General features: G+C 36.5%; 1 protein-coding gene across 6 annotated transcripts in view; it reads right to left on the bottom strand.

Moving 5' to 3' along the window:
• UVRAG (UV radiation resistance associated) overlaps positions 1-13,055 on the bottom strand; it is a 298,734-nt gene that overhangs the window by 161,042 nt on the left and 124,637 nt on the right. For all 6 annotated transcript variants that reach the window (XR_011440678.1, XR_011440679.1, XM_001917231.6 and 3 more), the window contains one exon: positions 8,849-8,954. Coding sequence is in view for 4 of the 6 variants with exons in the window: in XM_001917231.6 (XP_001917266.2) it covers positions 8,849-8,954 (106 nt within the window). In the remaining 2 variants the exon portion in view is untranslated. The remainder of the gene's footprint in view (positions 1-8,848; positions 8,955-13,055) is intronic.

Below are 13,055 nucleotides of genomic sequence, written 5' to 3' on the forward strand. Positions count from 1 at the left end.
ATTAACTATAAACAACTGGGGACTTTCTGTACTTTCTGCACAATTCTTCTGTAAACCTAAAACTACTCTAAAAAATAGTTTATTTTTTAAAAAGTGATAGAACTGTACCTCAAAAAAAGTCAATTTTACTGAATGTTCATTTCATAAAATAAATCCCAGATAGATTCTATCAGAGATACAATTAAGTTTTGCTAAGTAAGTTTGTTAACTTATCTTTCCATAAAAATATTTCCCACTTAAACCTATGAAATCATGGTTTAACGCCACTAAGATTCCCCCTTTTAATCCAAACACCTTCCAGAATTGGCCTCCAGATAAAATCTGAAATCCTGCCCTACAATGAACATACATGTGCTTGCACATGTTTGCATTCACACGCGATTACAGCACTACGAATGCATGTGCCCTTCTCTCCTGGTCTTTATCAATAGTGTCAATAATATACTTTTCATGGTTTTCCATGACATAAATCTTAACCAAACAGCAATTTGGCTGTACTCAGTAAATTTCTGTCTCCTTCTTAAGATATATGCTAACTAATTAAAATTGTAATGGGAAAAAAAATCCATTCATTAAATAATTTGAATAGGTTACCAAGCCCTAAGATAAGCTGGTAGAACACTTCAAAAGAGACAAGTCAGCATCACAGACAGTGAGGAGGTCCGGGCACTAGGTGAGATGAGTAAGGGTCCGGTCTCACTGAGGCAGCAGGCACGGCAAACGACTTTTGGCAGTTGTGTGGAAAGTACTTTACAGCTATCATTTCTCACCCAAAACGCCTTCTTCCTCATCTCTGAAACACTGATTCTAAACAGATGGCATGGAAATCCAGGCCAAGAAAACAAGCAGAAAAGCTTATTTCCACTCATCTTGATTATATTTGACTGGAAAATTCTATGCAACGATCCTGAGCAATTTTTCCTGAACAGAGCAAACCCTTATGAAGGACGTGCTTCTGGGTGATGAGAAACGGTTTCTGCTTTCTAAGAGCTTGGGTCCAGTGGAGACAAAAGCCATTTTGCTCTGCCAACCCACTGTAAAAACAAAGATGAAAAGTCAATGAGGTTGCTTATCATTAAAGAAAAAGGAGCCAGGAAACAATCAAGTTTCCTTACAACCCAGCAGTGTGATAAAAGCCCTAGGGTGCCTTTATCTCACTGAGGAAAAAATACGTAAATTCTTAGGAAGCAATTGTTTTCCACAAAGAGATAAGAGTTCAATTTCCTTAACTTGAGTTGTTCCACAAAATATTAAACTGAATTCTACTTGGGTAGAGGGGAAAAAAAAGTAGAAAAAAAGAAAAGCAACTCTTCAGAGAACACAGGGATATGCCTGAGCCGGGGGTTGATTTGCTGTATTCCGGGGTACACGCTCAAATTGGAATATGTTTTCTAGAATCAAAGGACTAAGGGTACAAGTTAATCTAAATATTAAACCAATACAGGAACGCATGTGTATAGTGTGTTTGTGTTATGGTCCGTGTGCAGAAACTGGCCCAGTTACAGATATATATCAAGTCATTCAAAACCAAGATTGTTGGCTCTAATTTCTGATGAGTACAGTAAATAAATGCTGCCCAAGTGGGATCTGGTGCTGCTTCCTTTCTACTGCATCTAAGACAAGTGCTCAAAGATCTTAACGTTCCTTAAGCATCTTCTAATGGGTTTCGGGGTTCTACTTATCTGTTTACTCAAAGCATAGTTAATGTCACATATGCATCTCCAATAGATCACTTTTAACTGGATTTTAGTGTTTTTATACAACACTGATCAGAAAAGCAGAGCTACATTCATCTATCTGCAAGCACACGTTCCTTTACACTGTCTTTACAAAGACAGTGATGGGCAATGTTAAAGATTCATTTCAGAAGGACAGACTAACTGTAAATGACACATTAAAGGAAATAATTTTCTCCTCATAGATCACATTGGAGCTGAAAAGCCTTAGGCAAAAGTTCTGAAAGCATGGTCCAGGAAACCATGAGGATTCCTGAGACTGCTTCAGAGTCTGTGAGATCAAAAATATTTTCATAGTAATACTAACCCGTTATCTCCCTTTTTCATGCTCATTTTCTCATAACTGTAGAGTGGAGTTTTCCAGAGTCTACAAGATTAGTGATATCACAACAGACTGACTGCAGAAGCAAATGTGAGAATCCATCTGTCTTTTATTAAGCTAGACATTATCAATAGATAGACCCGAAGTTCTCTGAGGTCTTTACAATTTTTAAGAGTGTAAAAGGGTATTGAGACCAAAAAGTTTAAGAATTAGTAGCTTAGGGCATATTCATCTGTACTAGTTTTCCCACCAAAATTGTAAATAATTAACAATCTGGAAAAAAGTTCTACAGCTATAGCAGTTGTCCTATAAGTTACGAAATTTGCTTTTAAATGTCATTTATAGGCTGTTTCTATCGCACCTACACCTACTTAACCACTAAGAATGGGAAAAAAATTTCCTTAGAAAATATTTAATCCAATCCACTAATTTTATAGACTCAGTGGCAATATCAGGCCTAGAACCCAGGTCCAGCTAGGGAGATAAAGCAAAAAGTATACAATAATGTACAGGAGTTCTGCTTCTGGAATAAGAGAATGAGAAGCCAACAAACTGGTCCTACCATAAATAAGAGCCATAGACTCTAGACAAAATACAAAAAGCTACTTACTTGAGTGTTCTGGAGATAGATCACTGGCAAGAAGAGACTCAGAAGCTGGTGCAAGCAACCAACACACAGGATGAACCTGCCCTCTTCTGTGGCACTGCCCTGAGGGTGGCCTGCAATCAAACCCCAACAGAAAGACAACTATCTTTCCGGCCAGAGGAGCCAGGGAAAAGAGATCAGGCGATCCCTTGAAGGACACCAGCATGGACGAAGCCAGAGAATGGGTTAAATTCAGGTAAATTCAATCCTGAATTTCACTGAGTCTCCAACTGAATCCTAAGCCACACATATGCAGGAGACAAACGGAAAGCAGCTGTGCCCAAGGGTAAACGTACTGAACTGAAACCTGAGCCAACGTCCACGGCAGGAACGAGAATCTGAGCCTAACCAAGTTAACTACCTGCTAAAACAAAAATACCAATATTCTTTGTAGCAAAGTAACAAAATCCAGAGATACCACAAAATTACGTTCACAATGTCCAGGATACTATGCAATACTACCCAATATAAGAGGAGCCTGGAAAATGTGACATATTCTCTAGAGAAAAGACAACCAACATATGCCAATCCCGAGATGACCCAGAGGTTAGAATTATCGGACAATGACTTTAAAGCTGCTACAATAAATATGCTGAGAAAAAGTAAATTCTTCTCATAATGAGTAAAAAGATATAAAATCTCAGCAGACTACTAAAAAGTATTAAAAATCCAGGAGACTTCTGCTTCTGGTCAAGACGGAGTAGAAAAAAGGAACACTGCCCAACTAATTTTACCAGGCCACCACAGTCCTAATACCAATCTGATCAAGAAATTTAAAACATTGCATCACAATATCCCTAATAAATATAGACACCCTTAAATTATTACCAGATGAAATCCAACATGATACAAAAAAGATTATATATCGTAACCAATTCAAGGCTATTCCACAAATGCAATGCTAGTTAACACTTAAAATTAAATCAATGTAGTTCACCCTATTAACAGAATCAAAGAGAAAAATCACATGGTCATTTCAATAGACGCAGCAAAGCACTTGACAAAATTCAACATCCATTCATGATAAAAATTTTCAGAAACTAGGAATAAGAAGGAACTTTCTAAAATCAATAAAGGGCATTGCTAACATTATATTTAACAGAGAAAGGATGAATCGTTTCCCTCTACGGTCAGGAAGAAGGAAAAGATTTCCACTTTTATTCAACAGTGTACTGTATGTCCTAGCTATTGAAATAAGACAGAAAAATTAAACAAAGCTCATAAAGCAGTTCAAGATGGCAGGCATGACTGTTTACACAGAAAAATCCCAAGAAATCTACACAATAACTACCAAAACTAAAAAAGTTAATATAACAAGATTGCAAGATACGAGGTTAATAAATTAAAATGAATTGTATTCTGATAGCATACAAATAGCAAACAAATGAGAAATAAAAATTCAAAAACAATCCCATTTGCAATAATGCCAACAGAAAGAACAAACTCCCATAAAATACTTAGGAATAACTCTAACAAAAGATGTCCAAAATCTCTCCAGTGAAAGCTGCAAGATATTATTGAGGGAATTAAAGAAAAATCTAAATAAAAGAGACATATGCCATGTTCAGGGTTGGAGAACATGATATTGTTAAGATGGCAACTCTCCACAAACTGACCTTCAAATCCTTATCAAAATTCCAGCAGGCTATTTTTGAAGAAACTGAGGAAGTAATTCTCAAATTCTCTTCGAAATACAAAGAATCTAGAAAACTCACAGTAATTTTTAAAAAGAACAACGTTGGAGGACTTATCCTATCTGGTTTTAAGATGATGAATCTATAATAATAAGAGAGTTTGGTGTTGGTGAAAGACAGACATACAGATCAATGGAACAAAACAGAGAATCCAGAAATACATGCGCACATATATGATCAAATTGATTTTAGACAAACTTTTCAAAACAATTTAATGTGGAAAGACTGTTCAACAAATGATGCTAAATAAACTGGATATTCATACAGAAAAAATTTACCTTAGTTAACTCGTACAAAAAGCTAACGAGATGGATCATAGATCTGAATGTAAAGCCCAAAACTATAAAAATGTTAGAACAAAACACAGGACAAAATTTATCTGACTTTAGATTAGGCAAAGATTTCTTACTAAGAACACAAAAAGCCCTAACTTATCATAATACAAATTTTTTTTAAAAACCACACTAGATTTCATCAAACTTAAAAACTTTTGCTCATTAAAAAACATTGTTAAGAACATGAAAAGGCAAGCCTCGGACTGCATGAAAATATTCTTCAAGTATCCATGAAATAGATTCTTGTGCAAACCGGCTCTGTCCACTGAGAGGCCCTGGAGGTAGTGACAAGCCAGCAGCAGCAGCACACCCGGCGCACAGAGCTTGTCTCTAACACCATTACTCAATGGAATGAGCAGGGCTCCACGGAGAAACGGCTGCTTCTAGGGCTGAGACAGGGAAAATACAAGGTGAGCCTGGATCATATAGTGCCAGAAATTAAGGAGGCACAAACAAACAAAAAAAAGATGGGGGCATGTTGAAAAGACACAGGAGCCAACTTGAAAGAATTCTCAATGCCCTAAATTGAGCACAAAAATAAGTAACATAGTATTGGATTATAATCTAAAGTATAAAATAAATATATACAAGTCCATATTGATAAATAAATGACTGACTAAATAAATAAATGGGGGGAGGGCGTAGGAAAAGGACATTAGGTAAAAATTAAGGAAATCTGAATAAAGCATGGGCTTTAGTTAATGATGATTTATCAATACAGGTTCATTAATCATGACAAATGTACCATACTAAGGTAAGATGTTAATAACAGGAGGAACTGGGTGTGGGGTATATGGGGCAACTCTCTCTACGTGCTATCTTTAGAATAATTCTATAAATCTAAAACTGTTGTAAAATAAAAAGTTTACCTATGTGAAAAAAAACCTTAGTGGAAACACTGGTGAAACCTGAATGAAGTCCACAGTTAACAGTAACATATCAATGTTAATTTCTTGGTTTGATGATGTACCACGTCAAATATAACATGGTTAATGTAAGAGGTCAACATTAGGGGAAACTGGGTGAAAGGTCTATGGAAACTCTCCAAACTACCTTTCCAAGTTTTCTGTAAATCTAAATAAAGTTTATTTTTTTTGATGGGCAAAAATATTTAACACTTACACTTCTTAAAAGATACGAGTGACCAATAAAGCTACGAAAAATGTTCATTATAGAAATGCAATTATAAACCAAAATAAGAAAACACCACACATTCATTAAAATCGCTGAAATTAAAAAGACTGACCTCTTACACGAAATGACAAACCTTTGACAGACATAAGCTACGAAAGCTCATTCAAGAAGCAGATAACTGCAATAACTCTACAACTATTAAATGTTGAACTCCTAGTTCAAAACCCACAAAGAAAACTTAAGGCCCAGGGGGCTTTACTGGTAAATTCCACCAAATATTCAAGAAATAATCCCAATTCTACACATGTCCTTCCAGAAAATAGAAGAAATACTTCCCAACTCACTAGTTGTGGCTAACATTACCCTGACAACAAAACCAGACAGAGATTACAAGAAAACAAAACTACAGACAATATTTCTCATGAATACAGATGCCAAAATCCTTTAAAAGCTTTTAGCAAATTGAATCTAGTAACAGAGATAAGAAGAATAATTCATCTGGAACAAGAGGGGCTTTTCCCAGGAATGCAAAGTTGGATTAACATTAGAAAACCAATCGATGTATTTCACCATCATAATATAAGAATAGAAAAAAAAACCATACAATTATCTCAACAGATACAGGAAAGGCATTTGACAAAATCCAAAACACATAAGCAAAAATTCGAGATGACAACAGCAGAAATTTCATAAGAAACGTAATTAAATGCCAAAAAAATTATGCTGGATATTGACGTAATGTGGGAAGATGCCAAGAAGGTTATCAAGTACAAACCCAATTTCTATCACAGAGTTAACTGCATTGATCTTAGACGGTCATCCGACTTCTTCTAGCATCAAATATGCCTTCTGACGGTGTTTATACTTAGGCTAAAACTAAAATTAATTCTTACATATTGAAAATGCTTGAGTTGGAGTATGATGACCTTGGGCCATTTGGAAAGGGAATGATGAAAAAAGATAATACTAAAGGTTTCTAATTCACTACAGGTAAACTTTAAAGTAGATAATTAACAAGTACATGGCATTATTCCCCGAAAGGAGACAAGTTCACCAAAACGTCTGTCTCTATTTGTCAAATGATTATGGGAAAGTTGCTTCCTTTATTCAGGCCTCATTTTTCTGTCCTTTTATAAGGAGATTATGCTAGATTCATTCTTAAATTCAACAAATATTTATTGAGCACCTACTATGTGTCAAACACTTTTCCAGACACTGGGGAATACCACAGTGAAAAGAAAAAAGGAACCAGATAAAACTCCCTCCCCTCGCAGAGTGTAGAAAGACAGACAAATAAAATACGCATGTCAAGTATACAGCACGCTAAAGGGTAATAATCACTCCGGAGAAAAATAAAGCAGGGAAGGAGGTGGAATGTACTGAGGAGGTGCGGTTCTAAGCAGGGGCTATACAGGAACCAGATGATTTCTAAGTTCACTTTCAGTTCAAAAATCCAATGACTTCCTTCGATGTCAACTGGGCAGCATGAAAACACACAGTGAGCCCCTGAGCCTGACCTCTGTAAACTCACACACTCACATTCTATCACCTTGCTCTGCGTGTCACCACTTGTATTTTAGAAAAATAGGATTAAACATGCATTTTTCCATACTGAGACAAAGCATATGCTGTCATTTAATGAAATAAGTAATTTCCCAGTCTTGCCTTGGGAGAGGAAAATAAGAAAAATAAAACCTAGCAATTTCTCCCCAGACAAAGGTTCTAAAAATGTGGCATTTTTGTACTAGAGAAAAGATCAAAATTAGCTGTTTTTTCTCCTCCTCCAATATATTTGTGGTCTGGAATCTGGTCCTTTATTGAGCCTAAGTTACAACAAGAGGGGGCTTAACAGCTTCTCCAAACTGGAAGATTTTCCAGAGGCAAGAAAAGTCATAGGAATAGTATTACTACGATAGTTATTGCAGCTACCATATTTTGTACGCCTGCAAGTGCCAGGTACAGCAGTAGCTATTTTATGTATTACGTTGAACTATATGAAACTGCTATTTATAGGTCAAAATCAGCAATTTTATATCGTTTAAATATGTTGTCACCCATTAATTTCAAATTCCATGAGAGAGAAGTCTGTAGGTTAATTGCATTGCTGCTTTTCTACTATTTCTAACTCAATTATTATCTTGGGCAAATCTTCAAGGTAACACAGAACTTTCGTTTGGGGATATAAAGGCCCTCTGACAAGTTGACAGTGCTGCAAATGACCCCTGGAAGATACTCCCTCGCTATGATAATAAGTTTGTGCAAACAAATACTTAAAAATTTTTAGATAGAACTTAATGTGAGGATTTGAATTTTAAGTATTATAATCCATAGCACAAATTTCGTCAAAAGCTACCCATAGCCATGTGGTTTCATTTTGAGAAAAGCTCAATTTATTAGTTATACCCACTATTCTGCTTACAAAGACAGAGTCTTCATTCCAAAATTAATATTTTTTTCTCCACTAGAAAGACTATAAAGCCACCCAAAATCACACTAATATCTTAAATCTGTCCATTTGGATTTGAATTTCTATTTCTTTGGAAATGCTTCATTAAAAGAATCTTTCCCAAAAGAGAATAGTGTCCATAAACCATCTTATTAAGTTCAACCCAAATAATTTTAAATTCATCTTTTGAAAGTAGATTAGTGCTTAACATTTATTTTTTTTTTCTTCTGGCAGCTATTTTTCATTCACTACACAGTTTGTGTCTAGAGTTCACATTTATAAGACATTAATAAAATAGCTTTTAATTATCTCTAAGTTATTGTATGTAATCTAAAGTTTCATCTAGCAGAAAAGGGCAGGCACTTTGTATGTTACATTATTAACAGATGGGAAAGTTTATTTCCAACATTTAAATGCCAACAGAAGTGTCACTGAAACATTAAGAGAAAAAAAGAAAGAAAAAAAATACAAGAAGAATACGATGATCACATTTAGAAATCGAAGAGTTTAAACAGGCAAATATATAAAAACCTACCAGCTCGCTGCTTGTGGAGGAGAGTCGCAGTTTTTCCTCAATTTCCTTTCCAATTTTCTGAACAGTTACCTGAGTCTGTTTAATTGCACACTGGGCTCTGTGAAGCCTAGAAATAAAAGTTGTAGGAAAACGTAAGTGAGTTAACTGTGAACTCTCAACACAGAGCCACGAATGTAAATGGAACAAAATGAGGACAAACCTTTTGGGATAAACAGAATAATGAACTCAAACTGACCACCTCACAGTTCTCTAGCATGTTTGCAATGAAATAACAGGAATTACAACCTGCCCTAGACACTCTCTGCACCGCCTGACCGCCTCTGACGGATAGAGTCAAAACGAAGAACTCACAGGAGCCTGGAAGACTCCTCGGGAAACAATCAGGTTGAATCCTATCATTTTATAGACGTGGAACGTGAGGCCCAGAGAGATTAAGTGGGTTGCTCAAGTCACCAAGGGAACATCACTGCTATCAAGGCTGAAGATTACTTACGGGTATCCACGGAGAAAAAAACAATTAACAACAACCCCAGTTAAGAAGGTGAAATTAAAGCAGCAGCCACTTTGAAACAAGGAACATTGAAAAACTTAACAGCTATTTTTCTTTTCTGCTTTAATGATGGGTTTGTTTTTCTTTGTCCTTTTGTCTTCAAATACAGCTTATATATTTCTTACACATGTACATATTAAAAACGGTCAAATTATCTTTATTCATAGATGACATCATTTTCATGTAGCAAATCATTAGGAATCTACAAAACAACTACCAGAACTACTAAGGTCACAAGATACAAGGTCAATATACAAAAATTCAGTTATATTTCTCTACCTGGGTCAACAGTTTCACAATCCCAAGCCCAATCCCAACAGGCTGGGGTCTGTTTGCAGACAGTAAGAAGCTGACACAATACGGTACCGGCATAAGGATCGAAAACCAGACCACAGAACTGAATAAACAGCAAAGAAATAGACCTACACATAATATATGGCCAACTGGTTTTGGACAAAGAAAGCCAGGCAACATAATAGAGAAGGACAGTTTTTTAAACAAATGGTGACACTGGCTAAACATAGTTGGAAAAAGGACATCTCATTCCCTACACCTCACAGTATACAGAAAAAATTCATTCAAAAAGATCACAATAAACATAAAAGCTAAAATAAAACAACTTGCAGAAGGAAAAACAGGAGAATCTCTTGCAACCTTGGAGTAGGCACAGATTTAGAGAAGACAGGAAAAGCACCAGCCATAAAAGTAAAAATGGATAAACTGGACTGTACCAAAATAAACAACGTCTGCTCATCTAAAGACGCCATTAAGAAAACATGAAAAACTCTCCACAGACTGGGAGAAAATACTTGCAAAACATCAATCTGACAAAGGACTGAATCTGGAATATATAAAGAACTCCAACAAATCAATAACCAAAAGACAATCCAATTAAAAATGGGCAAAAGACTGAAACACTTCACAAAAGAAGATAAAAGAATGGCCAATAAGCATAGGAAAAGGTGCTTAACATCTTAGTCATCATGGAAATGCAAATTAAAATCACAATAAGATACCATCTCACATCTATTAGAAGAGCTAAAATTAAAATGACAACACCTAATGCTAGCAAGGATGTGGAGCAACTGGAACTTGCATGCATTGCTGGCAAAAGCATAAAATAGTACTATCATTCTGAAAAACTGTTTCCTATAAAGAATTCTATTCAGCAATAAAAAGGAACACACCACTGATAACACACAACAATATGAATGAATCTCAAAAACATTACATTGAGTGAAAATGCCAGAAACAAAACGTACACACTGTATGATTCCATCTATGCAAAGCTCAAGAACAGGTAAAAGCAATCAACGGTGACAGAACTCAAGAGTCGCTAGTTGCCTACGTGGGGCAGGACTGACAGGTAGAGAGCAGGGGGAACAAAGGAAGTATGTGAGGTGATGGAAATATTCTACAGCTTGACTGGGGTGAGGGGCACATGGGTATATATAGAATTTACACTTAAGATCTATGCATTTCACTGTATGTAAGTTTTACCTCAGTTTAAAAAAACTGGTCAACAATCCTCACCTGAAAATTATTTTATAGATGAGGAGGTTAATTTTATTAGGAATTTGATGGCATCAATACCGCTGCCAACATTATTATTATTATTATGACACTATGCACTAAAAACATTCATGACATGTTCTGCTCTGTTGGAATTGCCTGATGCCTGAGGATTTCTTAGGTCATCTAAAAGGGAGCAAGTCTTACTACAGCTGGTGTGCTCATGACATCAGGTGTTCAGCAACTTCCTGAGGGCTCCCAAGGAATCCAACAAAGGAGATTACACTCCCTCCTACTGCCTGCTGCTCTGGGTGTGATGTGTACACCCTCTCTTAACTGTAATATCCTCTTACAGAGGTGGCTCTAAAGAAACTTAAAAGCGAGGAAAGGCCCTTTGTGATGTGGTCCCAGCACACATCTCCAGCCTCATTTCCTGATACTCCTCACCTTGGCACACGCACTCCAGCAATGGTGAGCTACCGACAATTCTTCAAACACATCCGGCCATTTCTTGCTTCTCTACCTCTGGGCGAGCTGTCCTACCTGCCTGCAAGTCTCCCCTGTCTCTGAGCAGACAGGTACACTCCTAAGTCCATTAAGAGGCAGCTCGCGTACAACCTCTTTGTCAAAGGCCTCCCCTGACTGTTCCAGACAGGCAGAGGCACCCCTTCCTCTGGAAATCTGCAGCATCATGTATGTATACAACACCACTAACAAAGATTATAGAACCACATTTTACAGCAACTGTTGACTTCCTGATGTATTTCCTTACGAGATGTTTCTGAGAAAAAAAAGTTCATTTTTTCATATGCATTTCCAGTGCTTAGTACAGAAGTGGCACAAAGGAGGCACTCAAAGTATATTTGCTGACCGAATGTCGCTCATGCCTAAATATAAAAGCACAGTCCCAAGATCTGATTATTTTTTATTGATATCAGTGGGAGATTGAAAGATTAATGTAATAGTTTTCTATATTTATAACTTCAAAACATTACATTCAAAACAAAAATCACATAAATTAAAGATCACTCATTCAGGCATTGAAACAAGCAATTTTTATTAAAAATGCTATCAGAATTCTAATAATGATAGGCCTTACCAACCCACCAGAAATCACCAAAATAGCCTGTTACTTTAAAAGGGGGAAAATACTGCCTAAGACTCACTGGTACTATGCAAACAACCTTGTCAAATGGTAAAGACTTTAAAAATAAAAATGATTCATGACCATAATTAATGTATGACTTCAACTATTTGGCTCTCACTGCCCCAGACGCTTTCTGATCTTACCTTAGGGGCTTAAAACACACAGACAGAGTCACATTTCCTCCAGTCTTCAGTGTTATCCAAATAGACTTTCAGAGCCCCTGCTACATCAGGACAGAGCTAATAACGTCCCCCTTTCAAACCCAACTGAGAATAAAAGTTTGAAGTGTTTAGGCTTTTAAACAGAACGTAGGACATCCTGATTCCACTGGGGGAGAGGAGGTGAACGACTGACAAGAAAAGAAACAACTGCATTACCTCCAAACCAGCTAGCCAGTTTCAGAGGAATGTTTCTCGATTTTGCAAACTATGAAATGATACTGTAATAAGGAAATATACATCATCTAGTCATCGGGGTGACCAGTCAGTACTAACACTAACACTCCCAAACTGAACTAAACCTCGCGTCACTGGTGTGGCGAGGAGGGGTCAAGCAGGTATCTGATGAGCACTCTGTAGCAAACAGATGCATCCCTGTTACTTAGTAGGATTTGAGATAACAGTAAAATTGAAACTGGGCTAAATATAATACTTTGCGGTTAGATATTGCTGTGAATGTAAAGATACATTGACTAAAAGGTATTATGTCAAATAAATAATAATACATGTTGAGATCATACCAATCAGATATTAACAATAATCTAAGTAAAGAAATTAAGAGACAATTTTTCTTAATCACATCGCATCTGAAATGCTGCATTCAATTTTAAGATGAAGACAGACAAATCAGAACACCTAGAAAGGCATTGAGTACAGTTCCCTATGACTTGCAGGGAGACGCAAAAAGGAAGAAGAAAAGACAGGTAAGACTGGAGCCTACTGAGAGAAATAAATACCTTATCATTAATGGCTTCGTCTTCCATATGAAGGAGCTTAGAT

This window comes from Equus caballus, chromosome 7, assembly GCF_041296265.1.
Source record: "Equus caballus isolate H_3958 breed thoroughbred chromosome 7, TB-T2T, whole genome shotgun sequence".
Classification (NCBI taxonomy): domain Eukaryota; kingdom Metazoa; phylum Chordata; class Mammalia; order Perissodactyla; family Equidae; genus Equus; species Equus caballus.